General features: G+C 47.0%; 1 protein-coding gene across 2 annotated transcripts in view; it reads left to right on the forward strand.

Annotated features, from left to right (window-relative positions):
* Window positions 1–688: 688 nt before the first annotated feature.
* LOC149366051 (uncharacterized) overlaps window positions 689–18,759 on the forward strand; it is a 99,952-nt gene continuing 81,881 nt past the window's right edge. For both annotated transcript variants that reach the window (XM_089547933.1, XM_089547942.1), the window contains exons 1-2: window positions 689–846; window positions 15,759–16,453. In XM_089547933.1, coding sequence (XP_089404059.1) covers window positions 16,002–16,453 — 452 coding nt within the window. In that variant the 5' untranslated portion in view covers window positions 689–846; window positions 15,759–16,001. The remainder of the gene's footprint in view (window positions 847–15,758; window positions 16,454–18,759) is intronic.

Consider the following 18,759-nt stretch of genomic DNA (forward strand, 5'->3'; position numbering starts at 1 on the left):
GTTATATTGATTGTTACAGTGAAATCTTACATATATGAAAAAAATTTCGTTCAACGGTTTCCTGCTCAGAAAAGCTTTCATCCAGAATTGCTCGTTATGATTGTAATTAAGGTGAGGCCCTCTGTGAGAACGAGAAACTGGGTCCCCGAGACCGTGACGTCACATCCTAGAATGCATTTTCGCATTAACAGCTAATAATTAAGCCTCGTGCAATGAGCACGGTAACCAAAAACGAATCGCCGACGATTACGCGAGCCGCTGACTGACAACAATCCATGTTTCCTTCCTGTGACGTCCATACTTTTCTTTGAAAACCCCTAGCTGACTCAGGCTACGCGGGACGCCCTGCATACATCTACGTCAGCCAAATCTCCCGAGTGCGCAAGCGATCAGCGCACACAGCCGCCTTCACGTATGCAGGCCCACACGCACGCAAGTGTTGCGGCGCGCGAGCTACGCGGCGACTGCTCCGCTATGTGTGCCGTCGGCTTTCGAAGATAAAGCGAAATAAAAACACACCACACAGCCAGGCCTCTCGCTCCTCGACACGGGAAAACGCGCAATGTGTGTCAGGTGTATTCGAACAACGGCCGAGAGCGGCTCTCGCCGCACCTTCGCCCCCGGTGTCGAGGCTACGCGCGCAGACTCCTCGGGTCGTGCTCTCCCGCGCCGCGGCGGAGTCGGCGTCATCGTCGTAGCGCCGTACCCTCGATGCCGGGTCGCTAGCCACGTAAACTCCGTCGCCGCAGGTCCGAGCACCCTCTACGTCTCCCCTGCGTCGGGGCTTATTTCGTGTAGGCGCAGCTGCTCGGGAACCTTGCCGCCCGCCGCTCCGTGCTCGCCAAGGTTTGTTTGCCTCTGCTTGCTTTTATTTGTTGTTGCTTTATTCGCGCCATCTTTCTTCGAGCTCGCTTTACTGTGGTCGGCCCCGCATTGAGTCCAATGCCTGCTACCAGTTCCCGAGAGAAAATAGAGAAAGAATGTGTGATGGCGCGACCGTTACGAAGAACTGCGCGCCGTCTTCCCTCGAAGAAGGCGCCTCGTAAGGGAGTACTGCCTCCAACGCTGCAGCCTTTCTGCATCCTAAACGGAGTTCCGCCGCTTCGTTTCGCAACAGCTGCTCTGCTGCTGCTAGGTTTGGGCAAATTTCGAGAGGTCCTTCCCTGTGACGGCGCTCGAAGTGTCTCCGCAGCTCTCCTCTGTGGCGTCTCTTTGCAGCTTCGAGCTCGGTACTGTCACTCGGACTTATTCACGCGGGCGATATGGTCCGCTTTTAATCCTCACACATCCGTTCGCTGTCACTCATCTGTCCCAGATCGCAGGTGACAACTTTTTCACACCCCATCCGGCATCTTTCATGGGGCTGTCCCTCCGCACGATCCACTTGGTTGCTTGGAGTTCGTGCACTCTATGTAGCATCAGCTGACCGGAAGTAAGCAAACAGCTCCGGTTTAAACGAAGCGCTAGCGACTTCAGCTTTTTCCCCTTTAACACCCAATCTCCGACTCCTGTTTTGTATGATATGTGGTTCCAGAGTGACGTTCCGCTACAGCGTATTCATTTCTTTCGCAAGGCTTAGCCGCTACGTGCTCGGCCCAGGTGTTCATGACTGCGTAAGAAAATGGAGAATACTGTTGACAGAACTCAACGCACAGTTCAACTGGCCACGTCTGTAGTTACGACGCACGCAAACGAACAACAATGGAGTATGTTCGCTTCTTGTTTTCGGGTTGCTTCTGTTTTTTGGTGCTTTCGTTCCTGAAAAGCGTATCATTCATCGCTGTCACCCGCGGCAGTATACGCACCAGCACAGCTCATTGGATCAATATTTGCAAATGCTGGTCCTGCACCAGCACAGCTCATTGGATCAATATTTGCAAATGCTGGTCCTACAGAGGACCAGAGTGAATCCATCCATTTCCAGTATTGGGCCGATTACCTTTGGTGTTTGGAATATAGGGATCGACTGCGTGCCTTCGCAGAAAGAGCGCTCAAACGCAGCGCTCCGTGCACTGCAAAACTTTGCACTGTGTTTGCTTTGTTTGTTATTGCTGCTTTTTTTGTCACTTCTTTTCCGCGCTCACTACGATCCTTCCCCTGTTCACCTTTCTAGAAAAAATTTTTACCACTAAATCAGATGCGAACGTGGATGTTAGCTGCGTTGAGTATAAGCGATGCAAGAGGCAGCACATGGGTGCGAATTTGTTCAGACGTACTTCTATCATATGCTCAGTATTGTTGAAACGTATAAATCGGCACACTGGAGCAGCATCCCTTCTCCATTGTCCGCCATGTGCTTACATTCCTAATTTTTTGCTATACCGGTTCGTTATGAGTTTCACGCCTGAGACTCACTGCAGGAACTTTTGTTACCCATAGTTCAACAACACGAAAAAACCAAGGCAGCGGCAAAAGGGACAGTACAAGTGCCGGCCCCCAAAGTAATCCTTCTAGGGATAGTTTTACATAGCGAGTGCAGGTTCGAAAATCGTTCTCTTTCTGGCCGGTTGTACAGGACTAGGCTGCTTGGTGCAATGCTTAACTAGGAAGGATTGCAATGTCAACCAGATGAACACGCAAAGGCAGGTATACAAGCGGCTCAGGAAGGCAGAACCTTCTTCGCAATAGACCCTTCCTTACTTTTCGGTGTGTTCGTTATTTGCAGGGTATTTGTTATTTACAGACTCTCCCCATTCGCCATCTTGATTTTCGTCAGTTCTTTTCGAAGAATTAGCTGCCCTTACTAAAAAAAAAGCCTCCGTCTTCACTTCACAAGTATTGATTACGTTATCTTAGTACAGGTGGACAAGCTAACATTCACACTAAACAGGACGCCATGGGCCCCAAGAAGTGGTGTGGCTGTCTTGTAGTGAGTTGTGGATGTTTGATAGCTGCAGATATTCTGGACGGCCCTATCCTGTGCTCTCGAATTCACTCGGCAGCCTGTAAACGGCGATTACAGAGGAATCTTTTTTGTAGTCCTGGTTCGGTCATAGGACTTAACATGGAAGCACCCGTATTCATGTTACATCCACTCAATAGCGAAGGATGCGAGCTTACGGTTGAAACGATACCTCCGCATCGTAGTAGGTTTTGTTGAAAGCTTAGCCTCGTGTTCAGTGCAGTTGACGTTATTCTGAACCATTTCAACAGGCCGCCGCGGTGGCTCAGCGGTTATGGCGCTCGGCTGCTGACCCGAAAGACGCGGGTTCGACCCCGGCCGCGGCGGTCAAATTTCGATGGAGGCGAAATTCTAGAGACCCGTGCACTGTGCGATGTCAGTGCACGTTAAAGAACCCCAGGTGGTCGAAATTTCCGGAGCCCTTCACTACGGCGTCCCTCATAGCCAGAGCCGCTTTGGGACGTTAAACACCATATACACCAAACAAGACCATTTCAACCATTTTACTTTTCTATTTAGTCGATTCAATGGTCCTCATTCAGCCGCAGGATTTGTGAAAACATATCTGCAGTATCTCTGTATATATTCCGTTCACTTAACCGCAGGAAGTGTCGATTTCGTGTTTGGATTGCATGTCTTGATCAATAGAGGCTTCGCGGATAGGCTTGATGTCGTATCCAATTTTCTTGGCGTAATTTTTTTGCTCTCATAATGAATCCAACTGCCGTTATTCCTTCGGAATGTCTGGAATTTGTCAAACTGCTGACGTTTAACCGAGTGGGGAACTGCTTCTGTGGCATGTCTTCATCTGCATGTGCTCAGATGATGTGGAATTCGTGGAAAGAGCGAGATGTTTACAACTTTTTTGACGCCGTAGCATGTGCGTGTGCCCATGATGACACTGTCTGTATGGGCTGTGGGGTTTTGACGTCTTTCGCTACGCGCGTCAATGACGGCTGCATTTAATTGTGGTTCGCTTTGATCTGTCGCTGGAAATGTGCGCGCCTTTGAAGGGACAAACGTTTGACATTCCGCGTGCAACTACTTTCCGAGGAGTTGTCACATGGACTGGTGAATTTTTTTTTTTATTCGCTCGACTTTTCGCTGACCTGGGGTATGCCGCTGAGCGCTTGGAACTAAAGAACTAAACTATCTAAACTAGAACTAAAGAGCGAACTGTTTATTCATAATGGAGAATTTTCAAGAAGGGAAGAGTTAGCATTCAGGTCAAGAGAATGTCGCTCAGAACTGCGATATTGTCTGCATTTAATGCGGGTATACCCTGGACTTCATATATATATATATATATATAGCACACAGCGCGGCAAGCTGCAGTCCACTCACTGCTACAGCAAAATACCATCCTCGGAATAAGGTCCACATGTTTCGCGCTCATGCCAGTTACGTCGTATAAGCGTATGCGATGCTGTGAGGGAAAGCTTCCTTCCAGTCATGTAAAATGAATGCTGCGGGAAGTTTACGATAACTTTCTCGAGGTGATTCAACTACAACAATAGCAACAAAATGAAGTGGTGGCCACGCAACGGGATTTGATCGATTGGAAGGATAATTAGGCTATATGAAGCACAAGGAAAGTGTAATTGACAGAACAAGGCGGTGTTCTATTGACTTGAGGACTCCTCTAGTGAGAAATAAATGAAACTTTATTCTGAAATATGGAAACAGGTAGTTAACAAACAGAAAAACACCAAAATCTTGCAGCAGTGCAGCAGACGCTGTTTACGTTTCCGAAATACAGTGTACGAAACCGCTTTGTTAAGCTTTCACTTGGGTCTTGGCTGTGCACAAAATTCACCCGCAGTTACCGAAAAAATTATGACAAGAAAAGCAGTTTTCACGCGGGCAGAGCTCTGTTCGAGCTCCTCTCTGTTTTCTTTTCCTAATTGACGTAGTATGCGAGTCGTAACGGCATTCTGGCGCGGTGATATTTGCGACTGCGAAAAACGCGCGAAGTTAAAAACAAGAAAATATGGTCCCGATAAAGCTTCAATGATCAAAACAAAACGGAGAAATTCTTTCAGGAGGTCATCCATTGTCACGGGATAGTGCTTCGGAAGAGTGAGATCACTGGTTTCAGTTCGTATCGTAATATATTTACATGAGCCCTCCCAGTCTTTATTCTTCTGTATCATGCCATAATTTCTTCAGCTCACCAAAATTTGCATTTCTTCAGCCAGTCACGATACAGCTGTTAGGGCGAATGATGCAGACAAACTGCCCAGTCGAAGTATGCGACAGAATCAGGCCCAATATACAACAAAATGTTCTGTCGTAACGACAGATTTTTCTGTTGTACAACATTATTTTCTGTAGTTCTGTCGTTAAGACAAGAGACAGCACAGTAGTGCAGAAAATTTTGTGGTTACTGCAAAATTTTCTGTTGCAACAAGTTCATGGCCAAAAGCCAAAAATAGTTCAAAAAATATTTGTGGTGGTGAACGAAAAGTTTGAGTTTTTGACGCATGTCTACTCTTTTGGCAGTATCAGTTAGCCAATGAACTGGGTACTTAACTGTTTGTTGCTAGCGTCCTACAATCTTTTAGTTTGTCCTGAGCAATGGCGCTCGAAGATATTTCGTAATCCTCTACACAAAAGGTTGGTTGGTTGGTTTATGGGGTTTAACGTCCCAAAGCGACTAAGGCTATGAGGGACGCCGTAAGTGAGCGCTCCGGAAATTTCGACCACCTGGGGTTCTTTAACGTGCACTGACACCGCACATCTACACACAAGGCTTGCACACAGTAGCCACCAGTAGACACTAACTGCAGAAACTAGAAACTGTAGCGTAACACTTTTCCAAAACAGCCGTATGATATAGCATATACTAAGGTATAGTATTACATAAAAACGGACACAACAGGTGCATGTGAGAGATTTTCTTTCAATGAGCTCATACACAAGCATGCCAAGCACCTTGAGCGTCAGCTTGCAGGCCTGAGTTGACAATTCCTAAAGAAAGAAGTGAAAAAGAAAAGAACCGGTGATAAAGACAAAGAGCTAGCATGTTCTAATTCTCATACGTTTAGAAAATTCAGTTACTAGTAGCGTTCAAGTGTTTACGATGACGTTTTCTGTGATCGCGACTTTTGCGTTGAGCTTTGCGCAAAATCTTCGTCCATGTCACATCAACTAGCAAGTTATTGTCGTGAGTATAGTTTATTCGACTCCCATGAGTGGCGCGAAAGTCAACTAACGTCCGAGTTTTTAACCAACCAGTGTAGCAGGATTTCAATACATAGACCTCATGGACAGTTTCTCAATCGGCGTCATCAAAGAGCTGTGTGTGACATGAGAAAAACCATCAGATACGTCCTCTGTCACTGCCCTGGCTGTTATGACCAGCTGTTCACATTCAAGGGGGCAATGAGCTGCCTGGGGCAGCACTGTGAAATGTGTCGCGAAAAGCGAACGTTCTGAGACCGGTAGCCTCAATCGACGCTCAGTGGTACACCTGTGTGTCGCTCTGGTGGGCAGCGTTAATAAAACACGTCTGAGCAGTCGTCCGCAGTAGCGATTTTTGGTTGTAGTTCGATCTCGGCAGCTTCCTTGAATTTCTGTTCCACTCCTTTCCTTTCCTTCCTTCCTTCCTTCCTTCCTTCCTTCCTTCCTTCCTTCCTTCCTTCCTTCCTTCCTTCCTTCCTTCCTTCCTTCCTTCCTTCCTTCCTTCCTTCCTTCCTTCCTTCCTTCCTTCCTTCCTTCCTTCCTTCCTTCCTTCCGTCTTTCCTTCCGTCCTTCCTTCCTTTGTTGCTTTCTTTCTTTCCTTCTTCCTTTCTTTCTTTGCCTTTTTATTTCTTGCTTCCTTCCTCTCCTCCATTAATTTTTCTTTCCATTCATTCCTTATTTCTCTCTTTCTTTCATTTCTTTCATACCCAACAATTCTGGACAAAAGCATTTTTGAACGATAAATACTTTATGAACGCAATTTTTAAGCGTATTATAAGAGTTCACTAAACAGTCACTATATCACCATCTGTCGGGGTAGTTGGTTGCGATCCATATGTATCAGCAGCGCGAACACCACACAGGAAGAAGGAGAAGAAGGTAAAGACTCGCTCTTTACCTTCTTCTCCTTCTTCTTCCTGTGTGGTGTTCGCGCTGCTGATACATATAGTCACTATATCCACGGATCTCTCTTTGACAGGCTTGCACCTTTTTGCTATTAACGTTTTTGTTCCCGTCATAAGCGCTCCCCATTGTTTTTTTTTTTTTTTATGGCAGACTTAACTGCTTCATGCAACCGATGGAAAAAGTTTGAAAGAAAGATCTTGCTACACCCCATAAGAATGGGCCATTACCGTCAGTGTATCCGTAACATTGACTTACAATTTTCTAATATTCAAAATTTCTGTCCAAGAGTGTTGGACACGTCTTTCTCTCTCGTTGTTCAGCTTTCACGTAGCGTTCAAGACGACTTCCTTTCCTTAGTAGCCCTTTCTAGATCACGGTACTGCCACATTTCTTCGTCCTCGCGTTTTTATATGCATTTTTCAGCCACGACAAACCGAACCGTAGTCTAAACAGAGTGACTTCTTTGACTTTAACTTTTACTCGGAATTTCGAGCTGTTCCTTCTCTCGAGAGAGGGAGGGAATAAACGTGAGTTATTACTCCATTTATGGAGGCTATCTAAACACTCTTTAGACATGCCTGTCTAGAAACTCATGCCTATCGAAAAAGCATGTGTTCTGTAAGAATACTGTTTGAGCTTGTGGGAATCTGGCTTTCCGCCGTCGCCTTTGCGGGGCTGTGCCGGCTTCCTGCGTTGTTTCGCCTCTTTCCCTTACTCCACCGCCTGAGGCGGGAGCAAGGGAAAGAGGCGAAACAACGCAGGAAGCCGGCACAGCCCCGCAAAGGCGACGGCGGAAAGCCAGATTCCCACAAGCTGTAGAACTGCCCTCGGTACGCAAAGCTAACTGGCTGCCGGAGCCTTTAAGGATGCGTACAGGAGTATAGTGGGGAAGAGCATCCTATGCTTCGCTCCTCGTGTGAGGTTAAAAGAAAAAGTACGACAAAAAAAGGTCTGATACTCATCTAAACAAAAAAATAAAAAGCCCAGTCCAGCTGCGTAGGTGGAGAGGGAAAGATGGAAGAAGAAATGAACATTTACATTTGCAATACTACAGCCTATCCAATCCTACCCAACACCTACCCAATAGCCAGTCAGGTGTGGCGGGCATGTCGAGGATAGCGACCTTGTTTCGGTTAAAACCGAATTTGAAAAATATAATTATATATAAATTATAAAAATATATACTGTAATCAGTATAATATAATGTAATAATATAATATCATATAATATAATTTGTTTTCATGCGTTCGCATTAGAATCCTCACAAGGGCAAAATACGTCGTCGGTCAAAAAATTCGCCTATTGGCTGGCGGGAAGCGCCGCCACCAGACCGGAAGTGACGTCACTTCCGGTAAGGACATCAACATCATCTATTGTCGGTTAAAACCCAAGAACATTAGGGCAGAGCCCCTTGCACCTGCTAGCATGACATATCACGGGGGGCTGCCACTTGCAAGGAAATTAACCATGGATTAACAGGATTAACCACGACGCCATGACAGTTGGCCGACGCCATTGGCTGGAGGGCCTTCTTTGAGGGGTATTTACTGTTTCGTTCTTGAGTTGGATCCTGTTATGTATTGCTATCGCATTGCCAACAGATAATACAATTAGGTACATGGCACTGTGAATTCTCTTTTTTTTTTCGGTTTAAACCAAGCACTCCAACCCCTACTTGTAACTTCAGGAAATGACCTTGCTATAGTATTCAGCTTCGTATTTTCAGTATATCCATTATTTAAGAACGGCATAAGAACGGGATAAGAACGGGGTTTCAGTAATGAGAACGGGATAAGAACGGGTAATTCAGCTACGCAGTGTTCGCTATGGGCGGCCGACAGATGGCGCCAGTAGATGTCCGTGGTATACATACGCGACAAAGGGAGCAGTCATCACATCATAATCATCATCATCAGGAAAGCTGAGCATGCGTCCAGCTGGCAATGAAAGAGGACACATTCACTCTGCCCTGCGGAAATACACCACCTAGGCAGTGTTTCTTGTGCTATATAGTGTGCCTATGGTGTCTAGAGACAGTCAGGACGACGGTATTCTTGACGATAAAGGACACCATAATCAAGGGGTCCGGGGGGGGGGGGGGGGGGCGTAGAATATAAGGGCTGCTGCGAGCTCGAGTTCTCTTGGACTATACATTGACGTAGGGGTCTGTATCGCCCCCGCTAATATTTTTGTTTGTCGTTTTCTCTTTGCCTCTTTGAGCTCTTCCTTTGGTTTTCATTCATCGGTACTTATCGCCCCCTCGACAATGTCAAACAGTGTTCGAGTGGCCCCCCCCTCGAGCGGGCCCGGAAAAGACGAGTCTATCGGCCCCGTATTTGCTTCCCGTGTGGCCGTCAATATTGACGCGGGCTGCCGGTTCCCGGCAGGAGTTCGGGTGGCTGAACCGCCGCCGGCTCGTAAACAGTGGTGCCGTTTTTTTATTAAGGAAATTGGTACTCATACTGCAGGGAAGCTGCTCTGAATGAACCAACCGACAGTGAAACAAACAAGTCGAGCTGGCAGGGCTTTGCAACGCGGCGCCTGTGCGCTTGCGTAAATGATTCGGGATAAGCAGGTTGGCAAGATTAAGAGGCCGGGGAACTGTTTAACGTCACTGCAGCTCTCGACATCGATTACCAGATGCCGTCGTATAGCGTAAGATAAGCACATGTCAGAGGCCGTCGGGGCAGGCTGTTTACTGTTCCAACTCCGTTCAGAGAAAAAAGGAATAAAAATTACCGAAGGACACTTAAAAGGACTATCAGTTATGGTTGGTTGGGTTTATGGGGATTTAACGTCCCGAAGCGAGTAAGGCTATGAGGGACGCCGTAGTGAAGGGCTCCGGAAATTTCGACCACCTGGGGTTCTTTCACATGCACTGACATCGCACATTACCCGGGTCTCTATAATTTCGCCTCCATCGAAATTCAACCGAGCGTCCGGGATCGAACCCACAATTTTCGGATCAACAGCCGAGCACCATAACCACTGAGCCACCGAGGCGCATCTCAATAAAGGTGCGTTATTCTAGGATGTTAAAGGACGCCGCTTCACGAATACCCTCAAGGAAGAATTTATTATTTATTTTATTTTTATTTGCAGATACTGCAGACCATACATATACATGGCCCAGGCAGGAGGGGCATCCGCGGCAAAAACATGAGTAAACATATAACAAGCATACAGCTGTTCGGAAACAAATTTCACACAAAAAATTCGTAACGAGCGAAGTACAATTAACAGCGCAAGAATTGACGCTACAGTTCTTTAACAAAGTCACTGGCTGCGAAAGTGTGCGAAGGCAGGGAATTCCATTCACTGGTAGTCCTGGGAAAAAAACTATGCTTATAGGTATTGGTTCGTGCAAAAATTGGAGCCAAGGAGTGAGGGTGTGTGTGTCGAGTTTTCCTGGTGCAATGTGGCTTAACACAGTCTTGCATGTTTAACCTCAGCGTACCTGAGACGCAGTTATGCAAAAAAGCGAGCCGACTAATTTTTCGACGGGATTCCAATGTTTCTATACTATGTTGCCGCATCAATAAGGGAGGAGAATCGTGCCTTTTATATTTGCCAAAAATAAACCGGACAGCCTTTCTTTGGACTCGCTCGAGCTGCAATATTTCCTTCTTATTGTGCAGATCCCATACAATGGAGGCATATTCGAGCTTGGCTCTAATGCAGGCATTATAAGCTAATAGCTTAACTTCGACAGGTGCACCTTTAAGTTTCCTCTTTATGGACCACAGCTTACTAATAGCGGAAGAACAAATGGCGGATATGTGCGGATAAAATGCGTTGAGTACAAGCTGAGATATGTGTAGTCAACATCTGAATTTGAGCGTCTTCGCGCCTTTCAATCTCCTCTCGTTACTTTCTGCAAGCTTAAAGGTCGGCGCTCCGCCGCCGGCCCTACCACCGTTGCGCGCGGGAATTCCCCAGGGAGGGGCGGAGCCTCCTGACCCGCCGGAGCAACGCTGCTAACTGGCTGCGGCCGTGGTAGCTGCGTGACGCCTGAAGGACTCTACCCAATAGCCATCTCCGAACGGAACTACGCGGGAGCGTATGACGGAGGAGGGCGCGAGCGTTAAAAATTCGCCTTAAAGGACTCGCTGACTTTCGCTCGCGATTGTGGGTTTTCTGCTGCGTGTAGAAGTTTATTACTCTGCTCAGTTGTTCATGACGGCAGATTGCAGTGAATGAGCGAGTTTATGTACTCCCCTCAGAAGGTGTTTCAGAGTCCCTTTAAGGAACTTACGTCCGAATAGTGCGAAATCATTGCAATTCTATTCCAATTGTATTCGAATTCTCTTCTGTTCCTATGTAGTGGGCGCAGTTGTAAGTACTAGTACTATTACTGGTTCACATTTCGCATTTTCCCGCCAATGATGACGTCACACAGTTTCTACCAATCGCGAGTTTACTAACACCGCCACTTTTTGGGTGACGCCGGGGTTTCGTGTCGATGAACCATCTAATCTAGAAGAGTGCGGTGAGGTGCTAGTTGGTACGACATTATGAGAACAAAAAGTAACTGCGCAAAAGGACGGTTCCCGTGTGGTTCTCTTTCTCTTGTCCCGTCCTTTTGCGCAGTTACTTTTTGTTCTCATAACCATCTAATGCTTTGCTTTCGCATTAAAAAAAAATTGACTGTCCAGGTTAGTCGACCTGCAGAGAGGTTCACGCTATCACAGAGTGGCAGGTAATGCCGCTTCCGAAGGTAATTAATTACCTTACGTTCAGGTCGTCCGCAGTGTTAGATCGTTTGCCGCAAGGTCCTTCAACAAGAGGAGTAGTTTCTACTTACTCCTGTGTCACCTGCGAGAAAATTTACGGGTACAAAACATTATTTTCGGCGAGCCGTTGTCCGGCAGTGTACACAGCGTTAAGGCTTTGAGAGTGTGACTCTGAACAACAGCAACAAACTAATAGCTACCGCACAACCCTAGATCGACCTCGGGGGTCCTGCACTATCTGTATGACCCACACCGGCCCAAGTCAGCATTCTTGAGTGAATGGAGCCCTTCCAAAAAAGATTTAGACAGTCTATAGAGTGTCTATAGACTTCTGTCTATAAAGTCTATAGACTCCCTCCTGAACTCTTGTACTTTGGACACTTTGCGTTTTGGACACTTACGTTGCTTGTGATTGTATGTGTGCGCATCGGGCGACATCTGTCGCCGAAATGTGTCTTTTCTGGTTTGTAGAGGGACGGCTGTCCCTTTTATGCTCCTGGGTCCAAATAAACTTCTCTTCAGTGGTCTATAGACAATCTTAGAGAACAGTCTATAGGCAGTACAAATGCCATAGACAGTCTATAGACAATCTATATTTATGGCCATGCACTTTGAGTAGACTTTTGTTTATAGATAGTCTATAGACTATGAATAGACAAAAAGCAATATCTATAGGAAGTCGATAGAGTCAATAAGAAGTCTGTAGACTATCTACAGACCATTTTTATAAGGGAGGGACGACCTCTCTGCCAGTCAAATGCTTTCTTGATACTCTTTTATGGAGACAACTGACCATTGAGCCCATCAGCTTCGCTGTGCTTGGCATCTTTTATTTCAGGGCGTGACGCCATGGTGTATATATAGGACACGATTCTCTTGGACTTTAGTTCTCAGATCCATATCCAAATCTTCCGGTTGGTGATCGCCTCGCCTTATTGATGTCGCTTTTCATCACTTTCTCGTGACCATAACGTCTTTCTTGAAGTCCAGGAATGCGATCGAGAATGTTTCATTATTGGCAGCTCACAGAGGCTAAAGAAAAAAAAAATACTTAATAGGAAGCCAGGCTACAAGATTCAGCAGTCAAACTTGCTGACTCGGTGTCATCGCTCGAAGTGAGCGAGGCCCCAAAGTCTCCTTTAGTCTCGGACCCGAAAGTATGGTAGATAGGCAGATGGAGACAGTGGCAAAAGAGAGAGAAGAAAAAGAAACAGCGCGGCAAGCAGATAGGGTCGAGATAAAAATAGTCGCCGCAACAGCTGCGCTTTATCCCGTGCCCTGCTACTTCCAAACTACGACAGCTGGTGCGATTCATGCTGATCTGTTTCCCCCGTCTCCCGGCATACCGCAAGTTTGATGACGCGAAACAGGAGCTCTTACTATGCGCCTTAGGTGAACGTATTCGGTATATAGAAGAGGGAGAGGAGGAAGGAATGCTGAGCTGAGTCATACGATCACGCATTTCTCATGACGTTTATGGTTTATGGGGGTTTAACGTCTCAAAGCAACTCAGGCCATGACAGACGCCGTAGTGAAAGGCTCCAGAAATTTCTACCACTTGGGGTTCTCTAACGTGCACTGACATCGCAGAGTACACGGGCCTCTAGAATTTCGCCTCCATCGAAATTCGACGGTCGCGGCCGAGGTTCAACCCGCGTCATTTGGGTCGGCAGGTAAGCGCCATAACCACTGAGACATCCCAGCGGCCAAAACTTTAATACGCACTTGCTTACGTTTATACCTTTCCTGCCAAGACAAAGCTTGGGGAAAAAATAAACCGAACCACCCAGCATTGATCAGAACCTACAACTCCGCAAAGATGCCCTCTAAAAATTCCATTTCGCGGTTGTCGAGTGATGATAACGGTTTTCTGAGCCACGAAGAACCACCCTAGCCAATATGGTAAGCTTCGACTATCTCCCTTACCGTCTGATCGGTATGTGTGATCTCGTGACCACCCTCAAGAAAAGACTGTTAAGTGGGACGTAAAACCACGACCATGTCATGCAGGAAAACGTGGTGAAACTGCGGCTGTTATCTTGTAATATTCGATATCTTGATCACTTCATGATGTGATGTGAACACCGTGTGACGCCGATCGTTAGATTCTTCCGTCGCTGCGTCCGCGGCGATCGCGACTTCGGCGGCAGAACCCCCGCGACGATCCATCCCCTCCAGCCTTGAGAGACCCTCGACCGAGCAAATATGGTGACTCTGTGTCTGCGTCGTGTGCGTCATTCCGTTTGCGCCGAACGCAAGGTGCGAGAGAGAGGGAGAGAAAAGGAAGAGGGACGACTTGCTCTAGCTGCTGGAAAGATAAAAGAAAAAAAAAACTATCAGAAAAACGTAGAACCTACTGCAGCGCTGTATCGAAAAAAAAAAAACAGAGATCCGACTAGGTCGACGCAGCACAGGAGGCTGGAGTACGCGTTTTATGCTTGTTTGTTCTTTTTTTTTCGCTCCTCTCTCTCTTGTTTCGCCTGCGCGCACTTGTTTCCCTACGGTGGGCGGGGCTCCAGGGATGGACGTACTGGACTGCGCAAACGGTCACGTGACCGTCCGGCCGGCCGGCGCAGTGCTTCGGACTCGGAGCAGCTTTCTTGTCCCTGTGTGCTGCGTCTGCATTGTTGTGCGGTGCACTGTCCCGTCCTACGAGGTCGACCTCGTCGATCTACGAGGTCGACTCCGCGCATGCGCAGTCGTGTGTAGCGACGACTCGCGGGGAGCTCAACTGTACCGTTCGGCGACAGCGGGCGATTAAGGGCTTCCACTTCCTCCCACGGTGGAGATATATTTTCTCGCAGGCCGGCGACTCAGAAGGAACACGTGACTCGGCTCTCCTATCTCGTACGCGTGTGCGGTGCCTGCGAAACCAACTTAGATGCTTTAATATTGACGCGGAGTGGACGTACGAGCGCATATTACGGACCTCTGCGGTAAATATGAAGCGCGTTTATTTTATTTTAATTGTATTTTATTTCTTATCTTCATTAACGTCGATCTTTGTTAAACTAACATTAAATTTGTATTTTTTTCTTTCTTGCATGTGTATTCCAAGGCCCTTCTTTTCCATAACAATAGGTGAAATGGAGTTCCTGGTTTTTCATATCCAACATTCCTGACAAAAATTTAAAATATTGGTAAACTTGTAAGGTATTGTTAAAGAAATATTAGAGATAATGACCCATTTTTATTATTCGCAACAGAATCCTGCTTTCAAAGTTTTTCTACCGCTCGCATTGAGAGGTTAACATCAAGAGGAAACCAATGGGGAACGTATTTGACTATAGCAAAAACGTTAACAGCAAAAGGAATTCAACCATGCCGACGGGAGAAGAGCGCATATAATAATTGTTATAGTGAAATCTCACAATATATGAAAAAAAAAACGCCGTTCATAAACTCTTTCCTGTTCAGAAATCCTTTAGTCCAGAATTGATGGGTATGTTTATGTGAAGCGGCAGCCCCTGGATTTCTCGCCAAGTCGCATAGCACAACGCCAGACAAGCGACGTAGAGAAGGCAAAGGCGAGAACAAAGGGTACAAGAGCAGGCTAGGTAGACTTTTTTTAGCCTCTATTTTACCGACAGCTCACACTTTCCCGGTTCTTAAGGGCACACACGCTGTTTGTTGACGGAGATGTTTATATCCTCATCGTACATGCCTTCTTATTTGCCGATTCCATTTGAAGAAAATATATATCCATCAGCGGGAGTCAAAGCAAAAGTGCTATTATAAACAAAGGTGCGTGACCCGAATGCCAGACATGCGCTCGAATGCGCGCTCAGCAATGTGTTGACGCTTATCCATGACCTACATGCCAGAGGCGTCAGAGCGGGGGAGAGACGGGAAAGAAGGCTTCCACTCTGGGTATGGGGTTTGTACTCTCCACATGTGGCGTGGTCGTCTCGAGGTCACTGACAGGCTGCTCTCCCAAAACCGACTCTCGCTTTCTGCATTAAAGGCGTACCTTCAGCTTCTCTATTTGGTTATAGACTAAACGCCTCGCTTCCATCTGTGCTTTCTCGTGACAGTTGAATGACAACTGGACGAAGCCGGAGACGACCGGCAGATCTTCTCCAGGGACTTCCCCCAAGACAACCAATCAACCGCGTTCGAATCCACCCGCTTAGAGGATTAAGCGAGTCAGCCTGAGAAGAGGATGGATTCGTCCTGACCGGTACGGAAGTTGTGAGCCAAAGAGCAGAGCCCTGGCTAATCGCGGAGTCACCGCCCAGCCGCGACCGGCTGACGCGGCGGTGGGCGCCGTGGACCCAATGGCGACCCTGCAGCTGGAGCAACTGTTCCGAGCCTGCGACACCCGTGGCACCGGGTACCTGGACCGCGAGGAACTCCGGAAGCTGTGCCACCGGTTCAGCATAGGCAGCCAGGACGCGGACGCCATCTTCGAGGACCTGGACCACGACGAGGACGGCAAGATAGACTTCCACGACTTCGAGAAGGGCTTCCGCGACTTCCTCACACAGCTGCCCGGAGGTAGTACGCCCCCGGAACCGGAAGCGGACGGTGCTAATGCCAACGGCGGTGGTGACAGCGTGGGACCCAAGCCGTCGGAGTTGCAGCGGGCCCTGCGCCGGGCGTCCACGATTGAGTACCGCAGGGACTCGGTGGTGAACGGTGGTGAGGACGGTTTGTCCAAGCTGTGGAACACGCAACGTGCCTGGGGGGCCCTGACCACTGAGCTGGCCCGCTCCGGAAACGTCATCAAGTGAGTATACCGGCACCGTTACATGTTCTCGATTGCTTATTTTCCGTGCATGCTTCTTACAGAATGCGATCATAAGAAACGATGAAAAAGGTGAATAGACATGGCTAGCACTGTATGTAGAACCTAGGCCTGAAAAAGGACTTCATCAGATTTGAAGTCGAATGCAGTGCGTCTCTGTTGTTTGGCCTGCGCATAACTGCTTAATTATATTGTGAATTAATTATCATTTATATTATGGTTCAAATTATCGTTTTGCAATGGGCAGTCAATGCAGACTTGCGTCTCAAATTATTTTCTTGCCTTTATGCATGAATACAACGAAAATAAGAGCAAGGATTTCGCTTCGGAACCACTCCCTCTGGGTCAACTCCCCCACAGTTCCTTTGACCATTCTCTCTTTGCACCCCGCGGCTTCTTTTTTCGGTGTCGCTTTTTGTGATTCTTTCTTTAGTTTTGTGATCAGTCTGTATCTCCCTCTTTCTCGCTCTTTCATGCTCTTAATCTTTCTCTCTGGTTCTGGACATAACGACCTAAGAATACACTACCGTCATTGCCCCGTTACAACCCTTCCGTTGTAATGTCTAATTTAGACTCCTTTGAAGTCTAAAGTCAGTACCCCTGGAGTCGGGTCTTGGCATACTCAACAATTTTGGCCAGAAGCATTTGTGAATGATAAAGAGTTTATGAAGGCAATTTCTTTATATATTGAAGAATTCTCTATAACAGTCAATATATCCGCCAATCTCCCGTCGGCAGGCTTGCATTTCTTTTTTTGCTATTAACGTTCTTGCTATCGTCAAAAGCGTTCCCCATTGGTTTTCTATGGAAGTCTTGATTGCACAATTCGAGCGATGAAAAAATTTAAAAGAAAGGTTTTGCTACACATCAGGATGTACCATTACCTCTAATACTTCCGTAACAGTATCTTAGAATTTTTCAATATTAAACATTTTTGTTGCTGGATGTGCAGGTTGGATATGCACTGCACTACGCGTTTCTTGAACTTTCTTTGTAAAAAAAAAATGGAAGCCCATTTCGGTTTTAATGACACATTTCCTATATTCCAAGCTACAAATCCTATATCCTATAAAAGATGATCTGCATAAAACGAGAAGCTGCTCCCTCCCCCCCCCTTTTTTTTAAATCAAGTTTAGTGCTCACCTCTACACCTGTGGCGTTCTTTTATCTGACAACTAACGAATGATAACCGTGAGCTGTGCTTCTCAATGACGTCATTATTCCCTGACCCGTAAGCATATGCGTATCATCAAGAGCAGTCAAGTTCTTTGTTCTGTTAGCGTCAGCTGCAGTGCTTTTTTACCGGCCGCGTTGAACGTCATCCCCGCAAGACTGCAGGCGCGCGGCTGGCTGGGCTCCTCTGACGTCCTGCATACGCAGATGTACTTCTGCGCATTGCGAGGATCTGTTTCAAGGTCGCCTAGTCGAGACCTTTCGAAGTGAACGGAGCAGAGTTCTCAGTAGGCGGGGTTAGTAGCCCTATCTTGGGACGCAGTAAGAAAAATCGCGCGGTCGTACGCTCAACAGAATATCCCTGACGCAAGTTTTATACCTCGCAAGCGCATGCAGGGGACAATGGTCGCGTATGACCGTACGCATCATGCAACGTGGAGAGTTAGACATTAACGTGTTAGGCAGAAAAACAGGTGCCTTGTCGTCTTTAATTTTCCGCAGATTTTAACTATTCGTGCACAATTATCTTTGAGTAATCAGTGCCCCACGACACTCATTACAGCCTAAAAGTCATATTCATAGTTCCACTCACAAAACGGGGAAAACAAAGTAAGAATTATCCTGAAAATCTGCGATGACTGCAGTGATGGCTGCTCATCTAGGATTAAGTTGCAGTGCCTTAACCTCCTGGCGGACTTGAGCCCCTAGCGGCTCGTCATAAACCGACGTGCCTTTTCTGGCTCATGACGAGTCCAGCTCGTCATATGTTTTCTGGCACTCTCTGTTCGGTTTAAGGCGGGGCATAGCTCGTCCAAAGTATATTTTTTTAGGTTTGCCGACAGATTGCAGCACGCGAAATAAATGACCATTTTGGTGCCTTATCCGAAAGAAAAAAACGGAAATCTGTCACGATGTTAAACTTTAGGGAATTGAGGTGAAATTCCGCGAAAAGCGATAGTTTCGGAAATCTCCCGCGGCTAGTAATGCAATGCTACGAAGCTCGGGGGCTAATTTGTGCGTTTTTTTGTCGCAGCTACCCGCTCCGATAACGTTCCCGTATTAAATATGTGCATGCAGAATCCGCGGCAGCTTGAGAAACGTTCGAACACGCTGCT

Source organism: Amblyomma mixtum, chromosome 1 (genome assembly GCF_055824585.1).
Source record: "Amblyomma mixtum isolate Tamu chromosome 1, ASM5582458v1, whole genome shotgun sequence".
In the NCBI taxonomy this organism is placed as follows: domain Eukaryota; kingdom Metazoa; phylum Arthropoda; class Arachnida; order Ixodida; family Ixodidae; genus Amblyomma; species Amblyomma mixtum.